This window comes from Rana temporaria, chromosome 1, assembly GCF_905171775.1.
Source record: "Rana temporaria chromosome 1, aRanTem1.1, whole genome shotgun sequence".
In the NCBI taxonomy this organism is placed as follows: domain Eukaryota; kingdom Metazoa; phylum Chordata; class Amphibia; order Anura; family Ranidae; genus Rana; species Rana temporaria.
Genome location: NC_053489.1, coordinates 498,963,433 through 498,984,135, shown reverse-complemented (window position 1 = coordinate 498,984,135; position 20,703 = coordinate 498,963,433). Strand labels below are relative to the sequence as shown.

General features: G+C 44.5%; 1 protein-coding gene across 1 annotated transcript in view; it reads right to left on the bottom strand.

Moving 5' to 3' along the window:
- LOC120918825 (probable protein S-acyltransferase 23) overlaps positions 1-20,703 on the bottom strand; it is a 91,666-nt gene that overhangs the window by 46,445 nt on the left and 24,518 nt on the right. The window contains exon 3 of the mRNA XM_040330660.1: positions 2,645-2,715. Coding sequence (XP_040186594.1) covers positions 2,645-2,715 — 71 coding nt within the window. The remainder of the gene's footprint in view (positions 1-2,644; positions 2,716-20,703) is intronic.

Here is a 20,703-nt window from a genome sequence, read left to right as displayed (position 1 = left end):
TATTTTTAGTAATACATTTGTGATATTCAATGGGTATAAGAGCAGGTAGTAGAAGCACTGTAATAGTTGGTATGTGGACAGAATGCCCTTTGATTCAAGAGAAAAAGCAGAAGCAGCATAAAGTGGAAGAATGAAATACAGACTTGTACAGTAATAGCATTACCCTCTTCAGTTGTGGATATTGTATAACTACAATAATATGAATGAAAGTCAAAAGTCCCTGTTAAACAAGCACGTTGTTGTATTGTTGGGAAACACAAATAGTAAGAAGTGGGATTTGAGATACTTGCCAGTTATACATTCAGTTTTACCAGAATAGCCCACAAATTATCATACTAGTTCCGGTTAGAGTTTCAGTCAATTGACAGCATCTCTACATCTTAAAAAAAGTCTAGTGAATGTCTGGATGTGGAAAAGTTAGTATAATGCCAGTTTCAGAAAATTCCATGGAATGTGCAGAATCAGCATAGAGCAGTAATTGAATTCAACATTTTATACACTCCTATAAAAGGACTTTTTAGGTACATTCCAACTTTTCCTGGTGTTGCTGTTTCATACCTTTATAAACTGGTAATAATATATAAAGAAAAAACACATAGTGAACATTCCCTGTGGTTACAAGCCAATCTGAATGCTAGCTGCTTTCATTATACAGCAGATTCCCATGACAGTAATATTTTATAGTCCGGGATCAGAATTTGTTGGCTTTTTAACCGCTTCAGCCCCGGACCATTTTGGTGGTCAAAGACCAGGCCACATTTTGAGATTCGGCACTGGCGTTTTAACTGACAATTGCGCGGTCGTGTGACATGGCTCCCAAACAAAATTGAGATCCTTTTTTTCCCCACAAATAGAGCTTTCTTTTGGTGGTATTTGTTAACCTCTGCAATTTTTATTTTTTGCGCTATAAACAAAAAAGAGTGACAATTTTGAAAAAAATTCAATATTTTTTACTTTTTGCAATAATAAATACTCCCAAAAAATATATAAAACAAAATCCCAATAAGTGTTTATTGATTGGTTTGCGCAAAAGTTAGGGGACTGTTTTATGGCATTTTTATTAATATTTATTTTTGCTAATTATGGCGGCGATCTGCGATTTTTATCAGGACTGCGACATATTGGCGGACACATCGGACACTTTTGACACCATTTTGGGACCATTGTCATTTTAAAGCAATCTGTGCTATAAAAATGCACTGATACTGTAAAAATGACACTGGCAGTAAAGGGGTTAACCACTAGGTGGCGATGCAGGGGTTAAGTGTTCCCTAGGAAGAGATTCTTACTGTTGGGGGGCGTGGCTACGCGTGACACGTCACTGATGACTGTTCCCAATCACGGGGAACGGTCATCAGTGACAGTGGGCCAGATTCACGTAGAATCGCGGGGGCGTAACTTATCCTAGATAAGTTACACCGCCGCAATTTTTCATCGCAAGTGCCTGATTCACCAAGCACTTGCGATGAAAACTACGCCCGCGGCCTCCGGCGCAAGGTGGGCCAATTCAAATGGGCGTGTGCCATTTAAATTAGGCGCGCTCCCGCACTGGACCTACTGCGCATGCTCCGTTTCCCGCCGTGCTTTGCGCGCCGTGACGTCATTTTTTTGAACGGCGACGCGCGTAGCGTATTTCCGTATTCCCGGACGGCTTACGCAAACGACGTTAAATTTTGAATTTCGATGCGGGAACGACGGCCATACTTTAGACAGCAATACACTTGCTGACTAAAGTTAAGGCACCAAAAAAAAAGTGTAACTTTACGACGGGAAACTAGACTAGCGGCGACGTAGCGAACGCGAAAAACCGTCATGGATCCGCCGTAACTCCTAATTTGCATACCCGACGCTGGTTTACGACGCGAACTCCCCCCAGCGGCGGCCGCGGTACTGCATCCTAAGATCCGACAGTGTAAAACTATTACACCTGTCGGATCTTAGGGATATCTATGTGTAACTGATTCTATGAATCAGTCGCATAGATAGAAACAGGGATACGACGGCATATCAGGAGAAACGCCGTCGTATCCCTTTTGTGAATCTGGCCCAGTGTCACTAGACAGAATAGGGGAATGCCTTGTTTACTAAGGCATTCCCCTGTTCTGCCCTTGCCGACCGCAATCGCGGGACTCTTTTAAAGTGACGTACCTGTATTCCAATCTGCCTGCCCGTGCCATTCTGTCGACGTAAATAGTCGTTCAGCGGTCGGCAAGTGGCTAATAGCTAAAATAAGTTGGGTCGCAGGTACATCATTTTCTACTTGCTCTTTTTCTCTGTACAGCTGGGAGAATATTCTGACAAAAACATTTCATAAAGGACAGGTTCACTTTTAATGCCGCGTACACACGATTGGTTTTCCCGTCGAAAAAAACCTTGGATGTTTTTTTCGACGGAATTACGCCAAATTTTTTTCGACGGTCACACCAAATTCCGTCCGTCAAGGAAGCTGGTTTCTATGCAGAACTGCACCAGATTTTGCGCACTCCAATTCTAGTAAATCCACCTCCTTCAGGTGAATTAGTTCACTGACTATGTGTCTCTTGGTCTTCATTGAACTGTTCGTCCTGTTTCCCACCCTTTCCTGTGAGGGAGTCACCTTTCTGCTTTGCATTTTTCTTATTGTTGCTACATGCCTCTGGCTTACCTGACCAAAGTTGTCAGTCTGTCTGGGGTTACAACCTGAGTATATTAGCAGGTGGGACAATTCACAGTGACCTGTATACAAATAAAATAATACATGTTAATAAAATGAATTATGTGCATGTAAAGTGGTACATCATCACAAATGTTTGTCTTTGTTTGCATTGGGAGGATCTATCATCTCCCTTACTTCATTTGTTTGTGATGGGGAGCACTGGAGCAGGAAATTATTGTAACTCTCCCCATTGGGTACCCATACGACACTAATGCCGCGTACACACGATCGGAATTTCCAACAAGAAAAGTTCTATGTGAGCTTTTGGTCGGAAATTCCGACCGTGTGTAGGCCCCATCGGACTTTTTCTGTCAGAGTTTCCGACAGCAAAAATTTGAGAGCTGGTTTCATTAATTTTTCAACGGGAAAAGTTCTTGGTGGAAATTCCGATCGGCGGTATGCAATTCTGACGCGCAAAAAAAACATGCATGCTCGAATCAATTCGACGCATGCTCGGAATCATTGAACTTAATTTTTCTTGGCTCGTTGTAGTGTGACCGTGTGACACAAGTTTGAACCAACATTCCGTCTGAAAAAAAAAAACACGGTTTCCTTGTCGGAATTTCCGATTATGTGTAAGCGGCATTAAAAAACCTTCCAAATCATTTGAAAAATAGAGTTACATATTAAAGGTAACTTGTTAGTAACTTGTTAAGAAGAAAAGCAACTGTCCCAGAAGCTTGCCAATACAAGGTTATGAGATGGATACTGGAGTATGCAAAATGTGAGCCAAGGAAAGTCAGCTTTCATAACAGGTTTCTAAGATGGGTTTTCTTCCTGCCAGATTACTTCTAAGACACAAATACATAGTTTAATTATAAGGAATGTAAGGTCACTAGACCTAACCACTGATAATCAGCCTTGTGAGGGTCAAACAGGGACTTGACTACTAAATATTATTATTATTATATTACACGATTTATATAGCGCCAACAGTTTAAAGGAGTTGTAAAGGATTTTTTTTTGCTGAAATGATTGTTTACAGGGTATAGAGACATAATAGTTAACTGATTCCTTTTAAAAACGATCAAAAATAGATAAAAATCAATCATATAATGTACTTCTAGTTTCAGTTTAGTTTTTGCATCTAGTTTCGTCTTTGCATGTTATTTCCTGCCTCTGTGCTATACAGAGCCATAGAGCAGTGATGCTTTGGAAAACAAAACTAGAAGCTCCCAGTACTGTGCAGGGCTGTGGAGTCGGAGTCGGAGTCGAGGAGTCGGAGTCGGGGGAAATTTTGGGTACCTGGAGTCGGAGTCGGAGTCGGCAAACAATGCACCGACTCCGACTCCTACTAAATTTAGATTGGAATAAAAAAAAAAAAAGCAAGTTTAAATGTCCCAATTCACAAAAAGTTAAATTTAATGACTTCTCTACTGTAAGAATAAAGACCAATGCATGCAGTGCCTCACGTAACCGCAAAACGAACACGTTAAGTGACCGTGAAGAAGCATGCTTTTCATGTGCTTCACTATATGGCACGCAACGCACAATTAGGAGCTGCAATACTTATACTTTCCATAGTGTTGTGTCCTGCTTTTACAGGGAACGCAGCGTCCATGTGTAACCTAGCCTCTCACTGATAAGGGATTAAATAAATATGTTTTTTTGCAGGACTAGAGACACTTGTATAAGTGAAGGGAATGGAGGGCCAATAGTTCAAGACTGAAGCTGTAAACCATTGGAAAAACTGCTGTCATTTAGCTAAGGCTATAAAAACTTGTAAACTCCGATTGTTAGCTTAAACTTTAAACATGACTATGGGATTCTCCTAGGAAAATCATGTTTTAGAATAAATGCCCCTTCCTGGATCCTCCCACTGCCCTATGTTTTGTTTTTGTTCTAAAACAACCAAATAACGTGGTTTGTATTTTTGAACTGGTAAAGATCCTGTTCCTGATGTTTATGCCTGCTGCTACTATCCAGCCACTTGATTGATTAAAGCGGGAGTTCACCCATAAAACAATTTTTCACCTTAGATGGATGCTCGTTTTGTCTAGGGGAATCGGCTAGTTGTTTTAAAATATGAGCCGTACTTACCGTTTTCGAGATGCATCTTCTCCGTCGCTTCCGGGTATGGGTCTTCGGGAGCGGGCGTTCCTTCTTGATTGACAGTCTTCCGAGAGGCTTCCGACGGTCGCATCCATCGCGTCACTAGTAGCCGAAAGAAGCCGAACGTCGGTGCGGCTCTATACTGCGCCTGCGCACCGACGTTCGGCTTCTTTCGGAAAATCGTGACGCGATGGATGCGACCGTCGGAAGCCTCTCGGAAGCGGCGGAGAAGATGCATCTCGTAAACGGTAAGTACAGCTCATATTTTAAAACAACTAGCCGATTCCCCTAGGCAAAACAAGCATCCATCTAAGGGTAAAAAGTGTTATGTACGGGTGAACCCCCGCTTTAATAAAAAAAAATAATAAAACTTTGTTTTCATTGTGTTTGTCTTTTGCTTAAACTGTGCAATACAGTAGACTGTTGGCTTCCCAGACAGTAGTCCTGTGGTAGGTTGCGTTTCTTTCCCTCAAGGACTGTATAAAATACATTTGCATATTAATACAGAGGAGTCGGAGTCGGAGTCGGAAGTACATAAAACTGAGGAGTCGGAGTCGGAACATTTATCTACCGACTCCACAGCCCTGGTACTGTGGTCCTCAGGAAACAGACAACCAGGAAGTGTCCAGAACAGAGCAGAATTACAGCAACATCAGAGCAAAAACGAACAATGGGGACATGAAACCAGGACTGCAGTAAGGTAAAGGAAGCTATTTAGCTTAAAAAAATGTTTTCCTTTAGTGACCCTTTAAGCAGCGCTTTACAATGTAGATTGTGGACAGCACAATTACAGTACAGTTCAATACAAAAGGCCCTGCTCGTAGAGCTTACATTCTAAAGGGAGGGGGTGGTGGTACAAAAGGTAATAGCTGCAGAGAATGATTTGATGGGGGTGGCTCAGGGACAGTTGTTAGGTGAGCGTGGGATAGGCTTCCCTGAATAAATGAGTTTTCAGGGATCTGGACAGGGTAGGGGGCTGATCGGACTTACCGGGGCAGGGAGTTCCAGAGGATGGGAGAGGCTCTGGATAAGTTCTGAAGGCGAGCATGGGAGGAGGTTATATAGGAGCTAGAGAGCAGGAGGTCCTGGGAGGAGTGGGTGTTACTTCCTCTTTGTTTCCCTGCAAAGGTAAGGCATAATGGGCTACTATGTCCCCGTCTTCCTTGCGAGTAGCGAGCAGCCATTCTTCACCACTCTGAGGCCTCGTACACACAACCGAGTTTCTTGGCAAAAACCAGCAAGAAACTTGCTGGGAGAAATTTTTTTCCCAAGGAAACCGCTCGTGTGTACATTTTCGTTGAGGAAACTGTCGAGAAACACGGCGAGCTAAAAAGAGAGCATGTTCTCTATTTCCTTGACGGGAATGGAGAAAATTGGCTTGTCGAGTTCCTTGACGGCTTCACAAGGAACTCGACGAGGAAAACGATGTGTTTCGCCCGTCGAGTTTCTCGGTCGTGTGTACGAGGCTTTACTTATGGGACAGCGAACTCCGGCTCTGGGACTCTGGGAGCCTCCACTCACGGCATGACCTGAGTTAGAAAGGGCACAGCGTGCCCTTTCTAACTCTGGCGCATGTGCAGAACAAATCGCCGTACGGCGATTTACAAATATCTCCTAGACCGTGCAGGTCTGGGAGTTAATTCAAGCACCTACAGGTAAGCCTTAATCTAGGCTTACATGTAGGTTAAAGTGGTTGTAAAGGGTTTACAACCACTTTAAGGTATGGTTAGTCGAAGAGGTTCATTTTAAGAGGTCATGGAGGAAGAACAGGGCCAAGTGTTACAGTCAGGTAAGATGATAGGGACGGACTGTAGGTCAAGGGCATGGGTGTACACTTTTTTTTTGTCACACTTCATTTTTGGCAACAAAAGCACCACACCTAGAACTACTGAGCAAGAATTTTCCAGGGGCCAATATACAACATACAGCCTTTGTATGCCTGGAAATACTGTATGTATGCTAACCTGCAAAGCAAGCTCCGTGCCCCCCATGGAACCCCTTGATTGCCAGGCCAAGGCTGTATACTGGACTTTGACTGCTGGAAAATAAAACAGATTTGGAAAATAACACAGGTATTTGCAGGAGCGGTTCGTCCATAGAGGGCGCCGGAGCGCCGCACCCTCTGACTCTCGCACAGCGGCTCTGATAGGCTTTCCGAGTACAGCCCTGAGGCTGTAGTCGGCTTCCTGAATGCTTATCCTCGGGACGTACTGGCGGTGCGTTCCTTGGATAAGACTGACAGGCTTCTCAGCCAATCAGGTAATCTGATTCTGGTAATCGGTAACCTGATTGGCTGAAGCGTCATTGAGGGCAGGACGAGGGACTGGACGAGGGACATCGAGGGACAGTAGAAGCACGGCTGACCCCAGAAAGGTAAGTGCCAGGGGCGGGGGCATTTTACAGATTTTACAGGTCACAGTGGCAGCATTTTACTGGGCACAGTGGCGACAATTGCGGGGCACAGTGGCTACAATTGCGGGGCACAGTGGCGACAATTGATGGGCACAGTGGCGACAATTGATGGGCACAGTGGTGACAATTGATGGGCACAGTGGTGACAATTGATGGGCACAGTGGTGACAATTGATGGCAAAGTGGTTACAATTGATGGCATGGCATAGTGGTGGCAATTGATGGCAAAGTGGTGACAATTGATGGCATGGCACAGTGGTGACAATTGATGGCAAAGTGGCTGTGTTTGATGGCATGGCACAGTGACTGCGTTTGATGGCATAGTGGTGACAATTGATGGCACAGTGGCTGCGTTTGATGGCATGGCACAGTGACTGCATTTGATGGCATGGCACAGTGGTTGCATTTGATGGCATGGCACAGTGGCTGCTTTGATGGCATGGCACAGTGGCTGCATTTGATGGCATGGCACAGTGGCTGCGTTTGATGGCATGGCACAGTGGCTGCGTTTGATGGCATGGCACAGTGGCTGCATTTGATGGGCACAGTGAGGCTGCAATTGTGTTTTTTTTTTTTTCGTTTGCGCCCCCCCAAAAAAAATTGGAGCACCAGCCGCCACTGGGTATTTGTACTGTAGGACCTAACATCTTCACTTCAAATAAAGATTTGGCCATACACAATCAAACGTAGATGATGATCCCCCAAGCTCCAAAAGGCTGTTGCAACAATTTATACATAATGTAGCTGCTGATGCACAGTCTACCGATAGCGATACGGTAGCCAGAATACTTAAATCCATTCTTCTTTAGATGGATTGCGTTTTAAATGCGCTTTGTATGGTTTAGTGCAAAGGTTGTGTAAACCTGGATTGCATGACATTCTTCGGATGTCACACACGTATACACTATTCAACACTGGCCTAAGTCTTCTCTTTTTCCTTCCGTAGGGAAGAGTTTTATGGGAATGAACTGCAGTCTAGGAATACCTAAATGATCTGCATTAAACAGAAACCACTCTAAAGTGCACTCTGTGCTGTGATATTGATACAAGCCCAGTATACCAAATGTCTTTGTATTAACTCTGTGCTATACAGTATACTGTATGTATGGAAAATGCAAAATTCGATATTTGGATCTGTTATTCTGCTTGGACCAAGCGCCGCGATTCTACTATGTATCTGACTGATTCATATTGGAAAAGTTCATTTTTCTATTCCTCTGAGAGTTGCTCAGCTGCTGGCAGAAACATGACAACTATATATGGTAACTAGCTTTTCCGACTTCCAAGCAGCACTTATTTAGAGTATCGCTACAAAAGAACAAATTATTTGCCAACACACACTGTACATTGTCAGGATATAATAAATGGTGAGCATGATATTGGATAACCTAACCTTGCCAGAGAAATATGGTTTTAGTTAAATAGTTTGTGGGCAAAAATATATATTTTTTCCATTACAGAGTACGCTAAAAGACAAGCCAAAGTATTTCTTTCCAGCTCTGTCAAGTTCTTTACGTTCTGTGTCCCCGTTGGTAGGATTTCCCCATACTTCCTATTTGACAAGATATACAAAAGAAAGGGCAAACCAACTCACCAAGGACAAAGATGGAAACAAAAATAAATGTCAGACAAAACAGGAAGTGGGAGGAAATCTCTTCAAAAGAGACAAATAGGTAGATTCACATACATTGCCGCAACTTTGCGGCGGCGTAGCTTAAGGCATTTAAGCTACGCCGCCGTAAGTTAGCGAGGCAAGTACATGATTCACAATGTACTTGCCTGCTAAGTTACGGCGGCGTAGCCTAAAGCGGGCGGGCGTAAGGGCCCCTAATTCAAATGTGTGTAAGGGGGCGTGTTTTATGTTAATGGGGCTTGACCTTACGTTTTTGATTTTATTCTGAACTGCGTATGCGCCGGGCGCCTACATTTCCCAGTGTGCATTGCGGCTAAGTACGCCGCACGGGCCTATTGATTTTAACATGGACGTAAACGACGTAAATCCCTATTCACAGACGACTTACGCAAACAACGTAAAAATTTAGAATTTCGAAGCGGGAACGGCGGCCATACTTTAACATTACTATTCCATCTAATAGATGGAATAACTTTAGGCCTGATAATGGCTTGCGGAAACGGTGTAAATGTACTGCGGCGGCCGGGCGTACGTTCGTGAATCGGCGTATCTACTAATTTACATAGTCTACGCCGACCGCAATGGAAGCGCCCCCTAGCGGCCAGCCTCAATATTGCAACCTAAGATAGGATGGCGCAAGCCGTCGTATCTTAGATATGTTTAAGCGTATCTCTGTTTAAGAATACACTTAAACATAAGTCGGCGTAGATTCTGAGTTAGGTCGGCTTATCTACTGATAAGCCGGCCTAACTCTTTCTGAATCTACCTAATAGAAAGCAACCCAGCAAAGAAAGTAAAGCTAGACTAAAGTCAGGAATACTCACCTATTCTCCAATGGTTTGAAGCCAATGAGGTCCCTCCCTGCCTCTTCTCCCTAGATTCTTTTGGGTGACAGTCTTCGGCAGAGCTTTTTTTCTCCGAAAATAGGTGCAGGAACTCAACCACGACCCCGTTCAGATTTCACATACTATAATAAGGCTTACCTGTAGGTATAAAGAATATCTCTGATTGTAGCGGCGCATGCGCAGCGGGGATCCTCGGCTAAAGGCCCGGCAGCCGCCGGACCTTGCCGGAATGAAGTCTCCCGCCAATCACAGCCAATCACAGCGCTGGAGCAGCGATACCCGGAAGACACGCCGAGGCAAGATGACATCTCCCTCGGCGTGAACCAGGTAAGTTCTCCACACCTCGTTCCAAGGTAAGTATTTCATAATGAGCTAGTATGCTCATTATGCCTTTTGCCTTTCAGGTGTGAAAAAAGAAAACCTGCTGCGGGTATACAACCGCTTTAAATGTATTAGCAGATTTAAATACACTAACAAAACTGAGGCAAAAACTTTGCATGAACAAATAAAATCTGATCATTTTAATCACCCCTGCCAGTGTTAAGTGGTTTGTATCGTCCATGTAAACTGATACATTCTGCTAGAGAACTTGCGCTTCTGAAAAATGAAAGACTTGCTGGCTGAATCACCAGATACAAATAGAATTAAGAAAGCCTTAAACAGGAAACTATTGCAGCCATCACATCTAAGAAATTAATATAATAAATGTTTGCTTTTGGGTTTAATACCACTTTAAAGCTCTTCTTATTGGGCCACACTGACTTTCATTGGCAATTACAATATTGACGCCAAACATCCTCTTTGCATTATGTTTTTATTCTAGAGCTTCCCCTACATTAGTCCCGTCTATTTAAACTATTTAGTAAATATAATATAGCAAAATAAAATGGCTATTGATAGACTGATTTAAAAAGATTGATCAAATAAGGTCATCCTTATGTTGTATATTAGATTGTATATTTATTTTTGAATTACTTTGACATAGCTAGAAATGTGATTGCACTTATGCAGAACATGTATCCTGAAAATGCCTGTTCTTCCAATTGTGTAACAAAATCTTTCTTATATCAACTACAGATGCCTACAGCCCATGCCCGTCATATCCTTGGCTCCTGTGTGCTTCTAAGGTTTCACTCTGCTTCTTTTTATTCCTTCTTTGTGGTGACTACTGAATCAGTATTGATATCACTGATGTGTCCAAAGAGTACCTGCCACTTCTCTATGTATACTGCTCATATTGCGCAATTAATGGCGTTGAAAGTAAAATGTTATAAAATAAAGGGGTGAAACTACATATCATGGGGACCCATAACAAAGATTTGATGGGGCTCCCAATTGACCTCCTTGTGTGGTACCTGACAATGTCAACAATGACAACAACATCTCAATTTAAAGCAGGGCTCGACAAATCCCGGGCGCCAGGTCGCCATGGCGAATAGAAAAGGTGTCCTGGCGACTTGGCTTGGAAGGTGGGCAAAAAAATATATATTTTTTTTGTGAGCTGGCGCCATCTGGTGGTGAGCCGTTGGTATTACAAGTTAAGCATTACAAGTTAAAGCGGTTGTAAACCCTAAATTTGCACTTTTACCTACAGGTAAGCCTATAACAAGGCTTACCTGTAGGTAAAAAGAATATCTCCTAAACCTGTACGGTTTAGGAGATATTCCCCTCGCAATGCGGGCGGCGCATGCGCAGGGGGGATCCACGGCGGAAGATCCGGCAGCCGCCGGACCCTGCCGATTTTAAATCTCCCGCGCGCATGCGCGGGAGTGACGTCATCGCCGCTCCAGCCAATCACAGTGCTGGAGCGGCGCCGCTCCAGCCAATCACAGCGCTGGAGCGGCGATACCCGGAAGACACGCCGGAGCAAGATGACATCTCGCTCGGCGTGAACCAGGTAAGTGTTGTTCACCTCGTTTTGAGGTAAGTATTTCATAATCAGCTATTATGCGGTGCATACTAGCCGATTATGCATTTTGCCTTGCAGGTAAAAAAAAAAAAAAAAAATTATATATGCGGTTTACAACCGCTTTAAACAGCAATTCTAATGTAATTTTTCACTATTTTTCACTGCCATCTTCTTCCCTCTAATTAGAACCCCCAAACATTATATTTTAAAAATTACACTTTTTTTTATTAAAAAATAAGACAACAGTAAAGTTATCCCCATTTTTTTTTAATATTATGAAAGATAATGTTACGCCGAGTAAATTCATACCCAACATGTCACGCTTCAAAATTGCGTCCGCTCGTGGAATGCCGACAAACTTTTACCCTTTAAAATCTTCATAGGCAACGTTTAAAAAAAATCGACAGGTTGCATGTTTTGAGTTACAGAGGAGGACTAGAATTATTGCTCTCGCTCTACCAATCACGGCGATACCTCACATGTGTGGTTTGAACACCGTTTACATATGCGGGCGCTGCTCACGTATGTGTTCGCTTCTGCGCGCAAGCTCGTCGGGACAGGATGCGTTTTCTGGCTCCTAACTGTTTTAGCTGGCTCCTAGATTCCAAGCAAATTTGTCAAACCCTGATTTAAAGTGGTTGTAAACCCACTTTTTCACTTTTACCTACAGGTAAGCCTATAACAAGGCTTACCTGTAGGTAAGGTGAATATCTCCTAAACCTGTACGGTTTAGGAGATATTCCCCCCGCAATGCGGGCGGCGCATGCGCAGGGGGGAATCCACGGCGAAAGGACCGGCATCCGCCGGACCCTGCCGATTTTAAATCTCCCGCACGCACGCGCGGGAGTGACGTCATCGCCGCTCCAGACAATCACAGCGCTGGAGCGGCGATACCCGGAAGACACGCCGGAGCAAGATGACATCCTGCTCGGCGTGGACCAGGTAAGTGGTGTTCACCTCGTTCCGAGGTAAGTATTTCATAATCGGCTAGTATGCGGTGCATACTAGCAGATTATGCCTTTTGCCTTTCAGGTTTGAAAAAAAAAAAAAAAAAGATTACAACCGCTTTAAAGTATGCTTAAATCAACGAAATGTATCAAAAGAACTGAACATATCCAACATACAATGTACTACAAGTGCAATGAATATTAATTGATGTAGTAGCAATATATATTTTTTTCTGTTTAAAGTACTTATTTACAGTCATGTATATCTTTGATCCTCCCTGTTTTACAAAAGCACAAATATTACATTTAAGTAAGTCTGCTATTTACAGTATATTATACTTCAAAGGGATTTTAAAATTATGTTAAATTGGTACACTAAAAATGACTGTAGTGCATTTTTATGACAACACACTGTGCAAGTATTATGGGAGGTACATGGTTTAAGGCAGTGGTCCCCAACCTTTTTGGCACCGGGGACCGGCTGCATGGAAGAAAATTTTCCAAGGCCCGGTTGGGGGGAGGTTGGGGATGGCATGCGGGGGGTAAACGATTTTTCGCGGGCAATTTGTCAGCGCATTATTTCTATTTATTACATTGTAGTAAAAAATAAAGTTAAACCCACCATAATGCAGAATCAGTGGGAGCTTTGAGTGTGTCACTTGCCACGCTGCCTGCCACCAGATGCGGATTGTCACTTACCATGCTGCCTGCCACCAGATGTGGATTGTCACTTGCCACACTGCCTGCCACCAGATGCGGATTGTCACTTGCCACGCTGCCTGCCACCAGATGTGGATTGTCACTTGCCACGCTGCCTGCCACCAGATGCGGATTGTCACTTGCCATGCTGCCTGCCACCAGATGTGGTAAGGCCCCAACAGATGAAGCTAGTGCCCCCACTAGGCCCTGCTCACACTCACCCTGTCACTGGTAGTGTTGTCATACTCTGGGCTCCCCCATTAACAGTACTGTCATCTGCCCCTATTTATATCATAACCCCACATTACAGTCCTCAGCCTTCCCCCCCCCCACACATTACAGTCCTCAGCCTTCCCCCCCCCCACACACATTACAGTCCTCAGCCTCCCCCCCCCCCCACACATTACAGTCCTCGGTTCCGTCCCCCACACATTACAGTCCTCGGTTCCGTCCCCCACACATTACAGTCCTCGGTTCCGTCCCCCACACATTACTGTCCTCGGTTCCGTCCCCCACACATTACAGTCCTCGGTTCCGTCCCCCACACATTACAGTCCTCGGTTCCGTCCCCCACACATTACAGTCCTCGGTTCCGTCCCCCACACATTACAGTCCTCGGTTCCGTCCCCCACACATTACTGTCCTCGGTTCCGTCCCCCACACATTACAGTCCTCGGTTCCGTCCCCCACACATTACAGTCCTCGGTTCCGTCCCCCACACATTACAGTCCTCGGTTCCGTCCCCCACACATTACAGTCCTCGGTTCCGTCCCCCACACATTACAGTCCTCGGTTCCGTCCCCCACACTTAGGGACAGATCGAAGAGAGGCACAGCATGAGGAGAAAAGTTGCAGGGAGGGAGGCGGGACAGTTCTGGATGGAGGGCCGAGGTAACAAACAGGTGATTGGCTGCTAGGATGAAGGACAGTCCTAGCAGCCAATCGCCTGTTTGATAACCTCGGGCAGCTCCGCCCTCCACTCAGAATTGTTCCGCCTCCCGCTGTCGGCTCTATGAGCAACGCAGGAGGAAGAAAAGTCTCCTTGCGGTCCGAATGGCAGAGTGCCGCGGTCCGCATGTGGGGCTCTCTCATGCCGCCTGCTCGCGGCCCGGCTGCAGAAGTGCTGCGGCCCGGTAGTGGGCCGCGGACCGGGGGTTGGGGAACACTGGTTTAAGGGACCTTTTTTAAATATTTGACTCTATAACAAATTCATTCACCTAAGGTGCAAAACAGAAGGCAATGCCCAGCAGGGAAAGAGCTAATGTTTAGGGAAAAAAAGCACCCCCTCCCTAACACATAAACCAAATAAAAAAATCCCCATTCCCCACTTGACCCAGTAAGAAGTCATACCTGTCTATTCTATAGAAATTTCCAATTTGTTAGGGTTCTACCTGTACTATATGCCATCTAAGCCTCATCCATCAATACATTGGAGATCCTTTTGAACAGGTAACTTCCATCCCACCAACTGTTCTATCTTTGTCTAATGTCACTAGGAATCCAACTTTTCATATGTAGGTTAAAGTAGAACTATAGGAAAAACGTTATTTTTAATTTTGGATAGAGCAAGGGAGGGTGATAACTAGGGTTGCCCTGATACCACTTTTTAAAGTGGAGGTTCACCGAAAAAATAAATTTTTAACATTAGATTGAGGCTAATTTTACTAAGCAGAATCGGGTGTTTTTTTTTAAATCAATGCCAGGGCCAGATTAAGAACATCATGGGCCTGGTGCTGAGGATTTTGGTGGGGCCTTTTATAAATAATAAATAAATGCGTGGGAATGACATGAACGCAGCCCGGCCAAGGCAAGTGACCAAAGGCACAGAACCCAGAAGGAAGACCGGGTGAAGATGGAAGTGCCTGGGCCCCGCCTGATTTATCACAGCGCAGCACTGGAGGGCTCAGTCTGAAAATGTAAGTGTACACTAATGTGCTAATATGCTGTGCATACTTGTACGTTGTGGCATAACCTACCCCAGGGCCTCTAAAAAGTAGTAATGTCAGGAAAGTTTACTACCGCTTTATTATCACAGGATCCCAGGAGCCTCTCATGGGGCCCCCTACTGACCCGGTGGACGGTGGCCTAAGTGCACAGTTGCCAACATTTAAAAAATATTTTCAGGGACACTTTTTTATACAAGTGCTATATTTAGAGTAGCTGAGATCCCCGATGTTCCTCTATACATCATAGTAGTAATCACAAAATTAAATGAGTACTAATAATGGGGCAGAACAAATATGAGAACTGAGATTTCCTTTAGTTGAACTAACAAAAGTGTGTCCATTCTAGAGCTGGTAACATTGAGGATATTCAGTATAATTTTAAAGAACTGTTTTTGTGGGTAAGCGACATAGGGGAGGAGTATGGACGGTATATAAGTGGGAAGTATGTGCAGGTGAGGGAGAGGAATGTGGAGGGTCTAACAGTGGGCACTATGTACAGGAGAGGAGTGCAAAGGGTACGGCAAAAGGCACTATGTACATGAGAGGAGTGTGAAGGGTATGACAATGGGCAGTATGTACAGGAAGAGTGTGGGGGTATGACGGAGGGTAGTACGTACCAGAGAGAAGTGTGGAGGGTATGATGGGGCAGTATGTACAGGAGAGGAGTGTGGAGGGTATGACAGTGGGCAGTATGTACAGGAGAGGAATGTAGACGGTATGATAGTGGGCATTATGTATAGGAGAGGAGTGTGGAGGGTATGACAGTGGGCACTATGTATAGGAGAGGAGTGTGGAGGGTATGACAGTGAGGAGTATGTACAGGAGAGGAGTGTGGAGGGTATGACAGTGAGCAGTATGTACAGGAGAGGAGTGTGGAGGGTATAACAGTGAGCAGTATGTACAGGAGAGGAATGTAGACGGTATGATAGTGGGCACTATGTATAGGAGAGGAGTGTGGAGGGTATGACAGTGAACACTATGTATAGGAGAGTAGTGTGGAGGGTATGACAGTGGACACTATGTATAGGAGAGGAGTGTGGAGGGTATGACAGTGAGCAGTATGTACAGGAGAGGAGTGTGGAGGGTATGACAGTGAGCAGTATGTACAGGAGAGGAGTGTGGAGGGTGTGACAGTGGGCACTATGTACAGGAGAGAGGTGTATGACAGCAGGCACTATGTACAGGAGAGGAGTGTGAAGGGTATGACAGTGGGCGCTCTGTATAGGAGAGGAGTGTGTAGGGTATGACAGTGGGCACTATGTATAGGAGAGAAGTGTGGAGAGTATGCCAGTGGGCACTATGTACAGGAGAGGAGTGTGGAGAGTATGACAGTGAGCACTATGTATAGGAGAGGAGTGTGTAGGGTATGACAGTGGGCACTATGTATAGGAGAAAAGTGTGGAGAGTATGACAGTGAGCACTATGTACAGGAGTGGAAGGATATTTAGGGATTGCGTAGTGGTTAAGCGGGTCATACATGGATTGAAATTACGGCAATTATGCAGAGACCAGCCATAGTCGATCTATGTATGGGCTATATGCTTTTACACAAGTCAATCTATTAATCGACTTGAGTACAACCAGCCTGTTAGGTTTTTCCCAAAACAATCAGTGCTGCCAGCTATAGTTGGCAACACTGATCATTGTACGCACTGGCAGAACACAATAACACTGCAGGAGTGCTTTCCCCATCCACAGGTCAGCAGGTGAGAGGGTGTGTGGGGACAGGCTGGGGAGAGATACTAGTCAGTGGCTGGGTAGGAACTGGCTAGTATCAGAGCCAGATACACACAGGTTACATACACCACGATTGTTAGAGCGAGAAAAATAATTCTAGTACTAGACCTCCTCTGTAACTCTAAACATGTAACCTTAAAAAAATTTAAAGCATCGCTTAGGATACCAAAAAAAAGTGTGCTTACTTAACTAACTAGTGTTTTTTTTAATGAATGAAAAAAAGTTTTTTAAAAAAAAAACATGTTTGAAAAAATTGCTGCGCAAATACCTTGCTAGAGCTGCACAATTAATCGTTAAAAAAGAAAGAGTTTGATGATTCTTTCATATAACAAGTGGAGAGACTTTCAGCTGTCAAAAGAAAATATCCGGGCAGTCTGCCAAGTTTTTAACAGGAAACATTGTAACTAACACTTCCTCTTAGATCAAAGGGATACACTTATGTGTGTAAAGAAAAAATCTGGGCAGTCTGCCAAGTTTGTAAACAAAATGAAACATTGTAACTAACTAACATTGTAACTAAATTTAACCACTTAAAGTCCAACACTTGTTTCTTAAATTAAAAAGAAATATTATTTGCTAGAAAATTACTTGGAACCGCCAAACATTATATATATTTTAGCAGAGACTCTAGGGATGGCTATTGCTGCAATATTTTATGTCACACTGTATTTGCCCACTTCAATGAATAATAAAAACCATAAAAACAAAACAGTGAAGTTAGCCCATTTGTTTGTTTTAATGTGAAAGATGATGTTACACCGCAAGAATCGTCAGAGAATTGTGAGAGGATCGTGATCTATCTTCTAAGCAAAAAAATTGCAATTCTCATTTTAGCCAGAATCGTGCAGCTCTGTACCCTGCAACATAAAAAGTGCAAAGACCACCATAGAGTAATTTTCTAGCAAAAAACAAATGATGACTTTTACATGTAGTAGAGAAGTGTCAGAATTGGCCTGGGTGGTAAGGGGTTAATTACCATGAGTAATATACAAATAATTATTATAATCCCTGTGATCCTATCAGTCTGCTGCAGTGTGTCAGCTTGTATTTATATTGGCCGCTCTGAATGTAGCTTCTGACAGGCTGTGCAAGCAGGCCCGTATCTCTGGAACCATACATGATACGTCCCATATTTTGACCAGTTGTGGGGTAGGTCTTCCCATGCCTACCCCCCAAATGTGGGGTTTCTGTGACCTCTGGTCATCGAGCTACAACCCCCCAAAGTCGATCCTTTTTTTTTTTTTTTTTTCTGAAATTGTTTTTTTTTTTTTTGGGCAAATGGGCCTATCTTGAGAAAGGGGCCTGGAGCTGCAGCTCCATCAGCCCCCTTGTTAATCCGGCCCTGATCAATGCAGTACTTACCGTTTTAGAGATCGATGTTCGCCCGCCGATTCCGGGTATGGGCTGCGGGACTGGGCGTTCCTATTTGATTGACAGCCTTCCGACGGTCGCATACAGCGCGTCACGAGTTCCCGAAAGTAGCCGAACGTCGGTGCGCAGGCGCCGTATAGAGCCGCACCGACGTTCGGCTTCTTTCGGCAACTGGTGACGCGATGTATGCGACCGTCGGAAGCCTGTCAATCAAATAGGAACGCCCAGTCCCGAAGATCATACCCGGAAGCCACGGAGAACATCTATCTCTAAAACGGTAAGTACTGCATTGTTTTTTAAAAAAAACACCCGATTCTGCTTAGTAAAATTAGCCTCAATCTAATGTTAAAAAAAAAAATTCGGGTGAACTCCCGCTTCAAGTACTTGCTGATACCGATACTTTTTTTTTAATGTCGTGTGACAGTGGTACTAATATGCAGCACTGATGATGCGTGGACTGTGTCAGTAGTTTTTTTTTTATACAATTTAATTTTTTTTTTACATTTTTTATTATATTAAAAAAAAAAAATTACGCTTTCTTTTTTTTTTTTTTTGGGGGGGGGGGGAGTGGACGGTGTCAGTGTGATTTTAGTTTATTTTCTATTATTTTTACAATTTAACCTTTTCAATATTTATTAATTACAATTCTTTTTTTTTCTTATTAGTCATGTTGGGACTGGCTTTGGTAAGATTAACATACCCCTGACAACTCCCTTTTGAGACAGGGAAAGGGACTGAGGACAGAGATTCCCCAGTCCCTTTCTCTGCAGCCTCAGCTGCACTGAAAATGAATGGACAGGAGATAGCGTCTCCTCTCTATTCATAAACTGAAGCATTGTAAACACAGGGCCAGATTCACGGAAGAAATACGCCGGAGTATCTACTGATACTCCGGCGTATTGTCAAATTTGCCGCGTCGTATCTTTAGTTTGAATCCTCAAACCAAGATACGACGGCTTTTGGCTTCGATCCGACAGGCCTACGGCTTCGTACGCCTTCGGATCGTAGGTGTAATACTTCGGCGCCCGCTGGGTGGAGTTCGCGTCGTTTTCCGTGTCGGGTATGCTAATTAGCTGTTTGCGGCGATTCACAAAGGTACGCGCGGCCGTCGCATTCTCTTACGTCGTCGCTAGTCGGCTTTTCCCGGCGTATAGTTAAAGCTACTATTTGTTGGCCTATCTTTAGACTTGCCATGTTTAAGTATGGCTGTCGTTCCCGCGTCGAATTTAAAAAAAATTTTTTTTGCGTAAGTCGTCCGTGAATAGGAAAGGATGTAACTCACGTCGGCGTTCAAAAAATGACGTTGGTGCGACGTCATTTCGCGCAAAGCACGGCGAGAAATTTCAAACCGGAGCATGCGCAGTACGTTCGGCGTGGGAACGCGCCTAATTTAAATGATCCACGCCCCATTTGAATTAGGCGGGCTTGCGCCGGACGGATTTACGCTACGCCGCTGCAAGCTTACAGGCAAGTGCTTTGTGAATCAAGCACTTGCCCATAAAACTTGCGGCGGTGTAACGTAAATGCAATAGGTTACGCCGCTGGAATTGTACATGAATCTGCCCCACAGTTTACGATGCTCAGTGACAGACATAGGTGTGCGCAGCCTATTGCATTAGGGTGTGCACCCCAAAGCTCAAACACGTATTACCGATAACTCACAATGTTCCATCAGAATGGGAAGGGGCCGGTAAATTACATATTTACCATCCCCTTCACCCACTCATCCTAAAACATTTCTGCAGCAACAGCCAGCGGGAAAGGAGAGGAGGGAAGCCGGTGGCGCTGTGGGAGAAAGGGGAAGGGAAGTAGGGGGAATCTGTGCTGCACAGGGTGATTAGGGTGTGCCTGGGCGCACCTGGCACACCCTGTGAACGCCTATGGTGACAGTTATGAATGAACAGTTATGCAGTTATGAATGACTCTGTGCATTCTGAAAAGGAAAGAAGGCAGTAAATGACATATCCTGACAGATCGAGGACAGAGGGGGTGGAGGAGCATGGAGGGGGACTGAAGGAGCTTAGAGGGGGACTGGAGGAGGATATGGGGAACAGTCAGGGGTGATCGGTGCAGCGCTGGGGGGGCCTTACAATCACTGATCTCCCTGTTTTAGATTTCAATAAAGCAGCTGAAAGCCGTGGGAGGGAGCTGTCAGCAGCTTTATTGAAATGTATACAGGGAGATCGGTGATTGTAACTCCTCCCCAGCGCTGCACCGAACATCCCTGATGGTCCAGGTATTGGCTTAAGCATCAGAACATTTGCCCGAGTACAAGTACTCGGGCACATGCTCGGTATCATTACCGATACCAATATTAATATCAGATTCGGCACAACCCTAGTGATAACCCCTGTTAGATTTTATTTTGCTATCTGTGTCCCATTGTGGGGATTTCCCTTGTCTTCCTGTCCCAAAGCCAAACAGGAAGTGAGAGAAAATCCCTGCAAATTAGGGGAA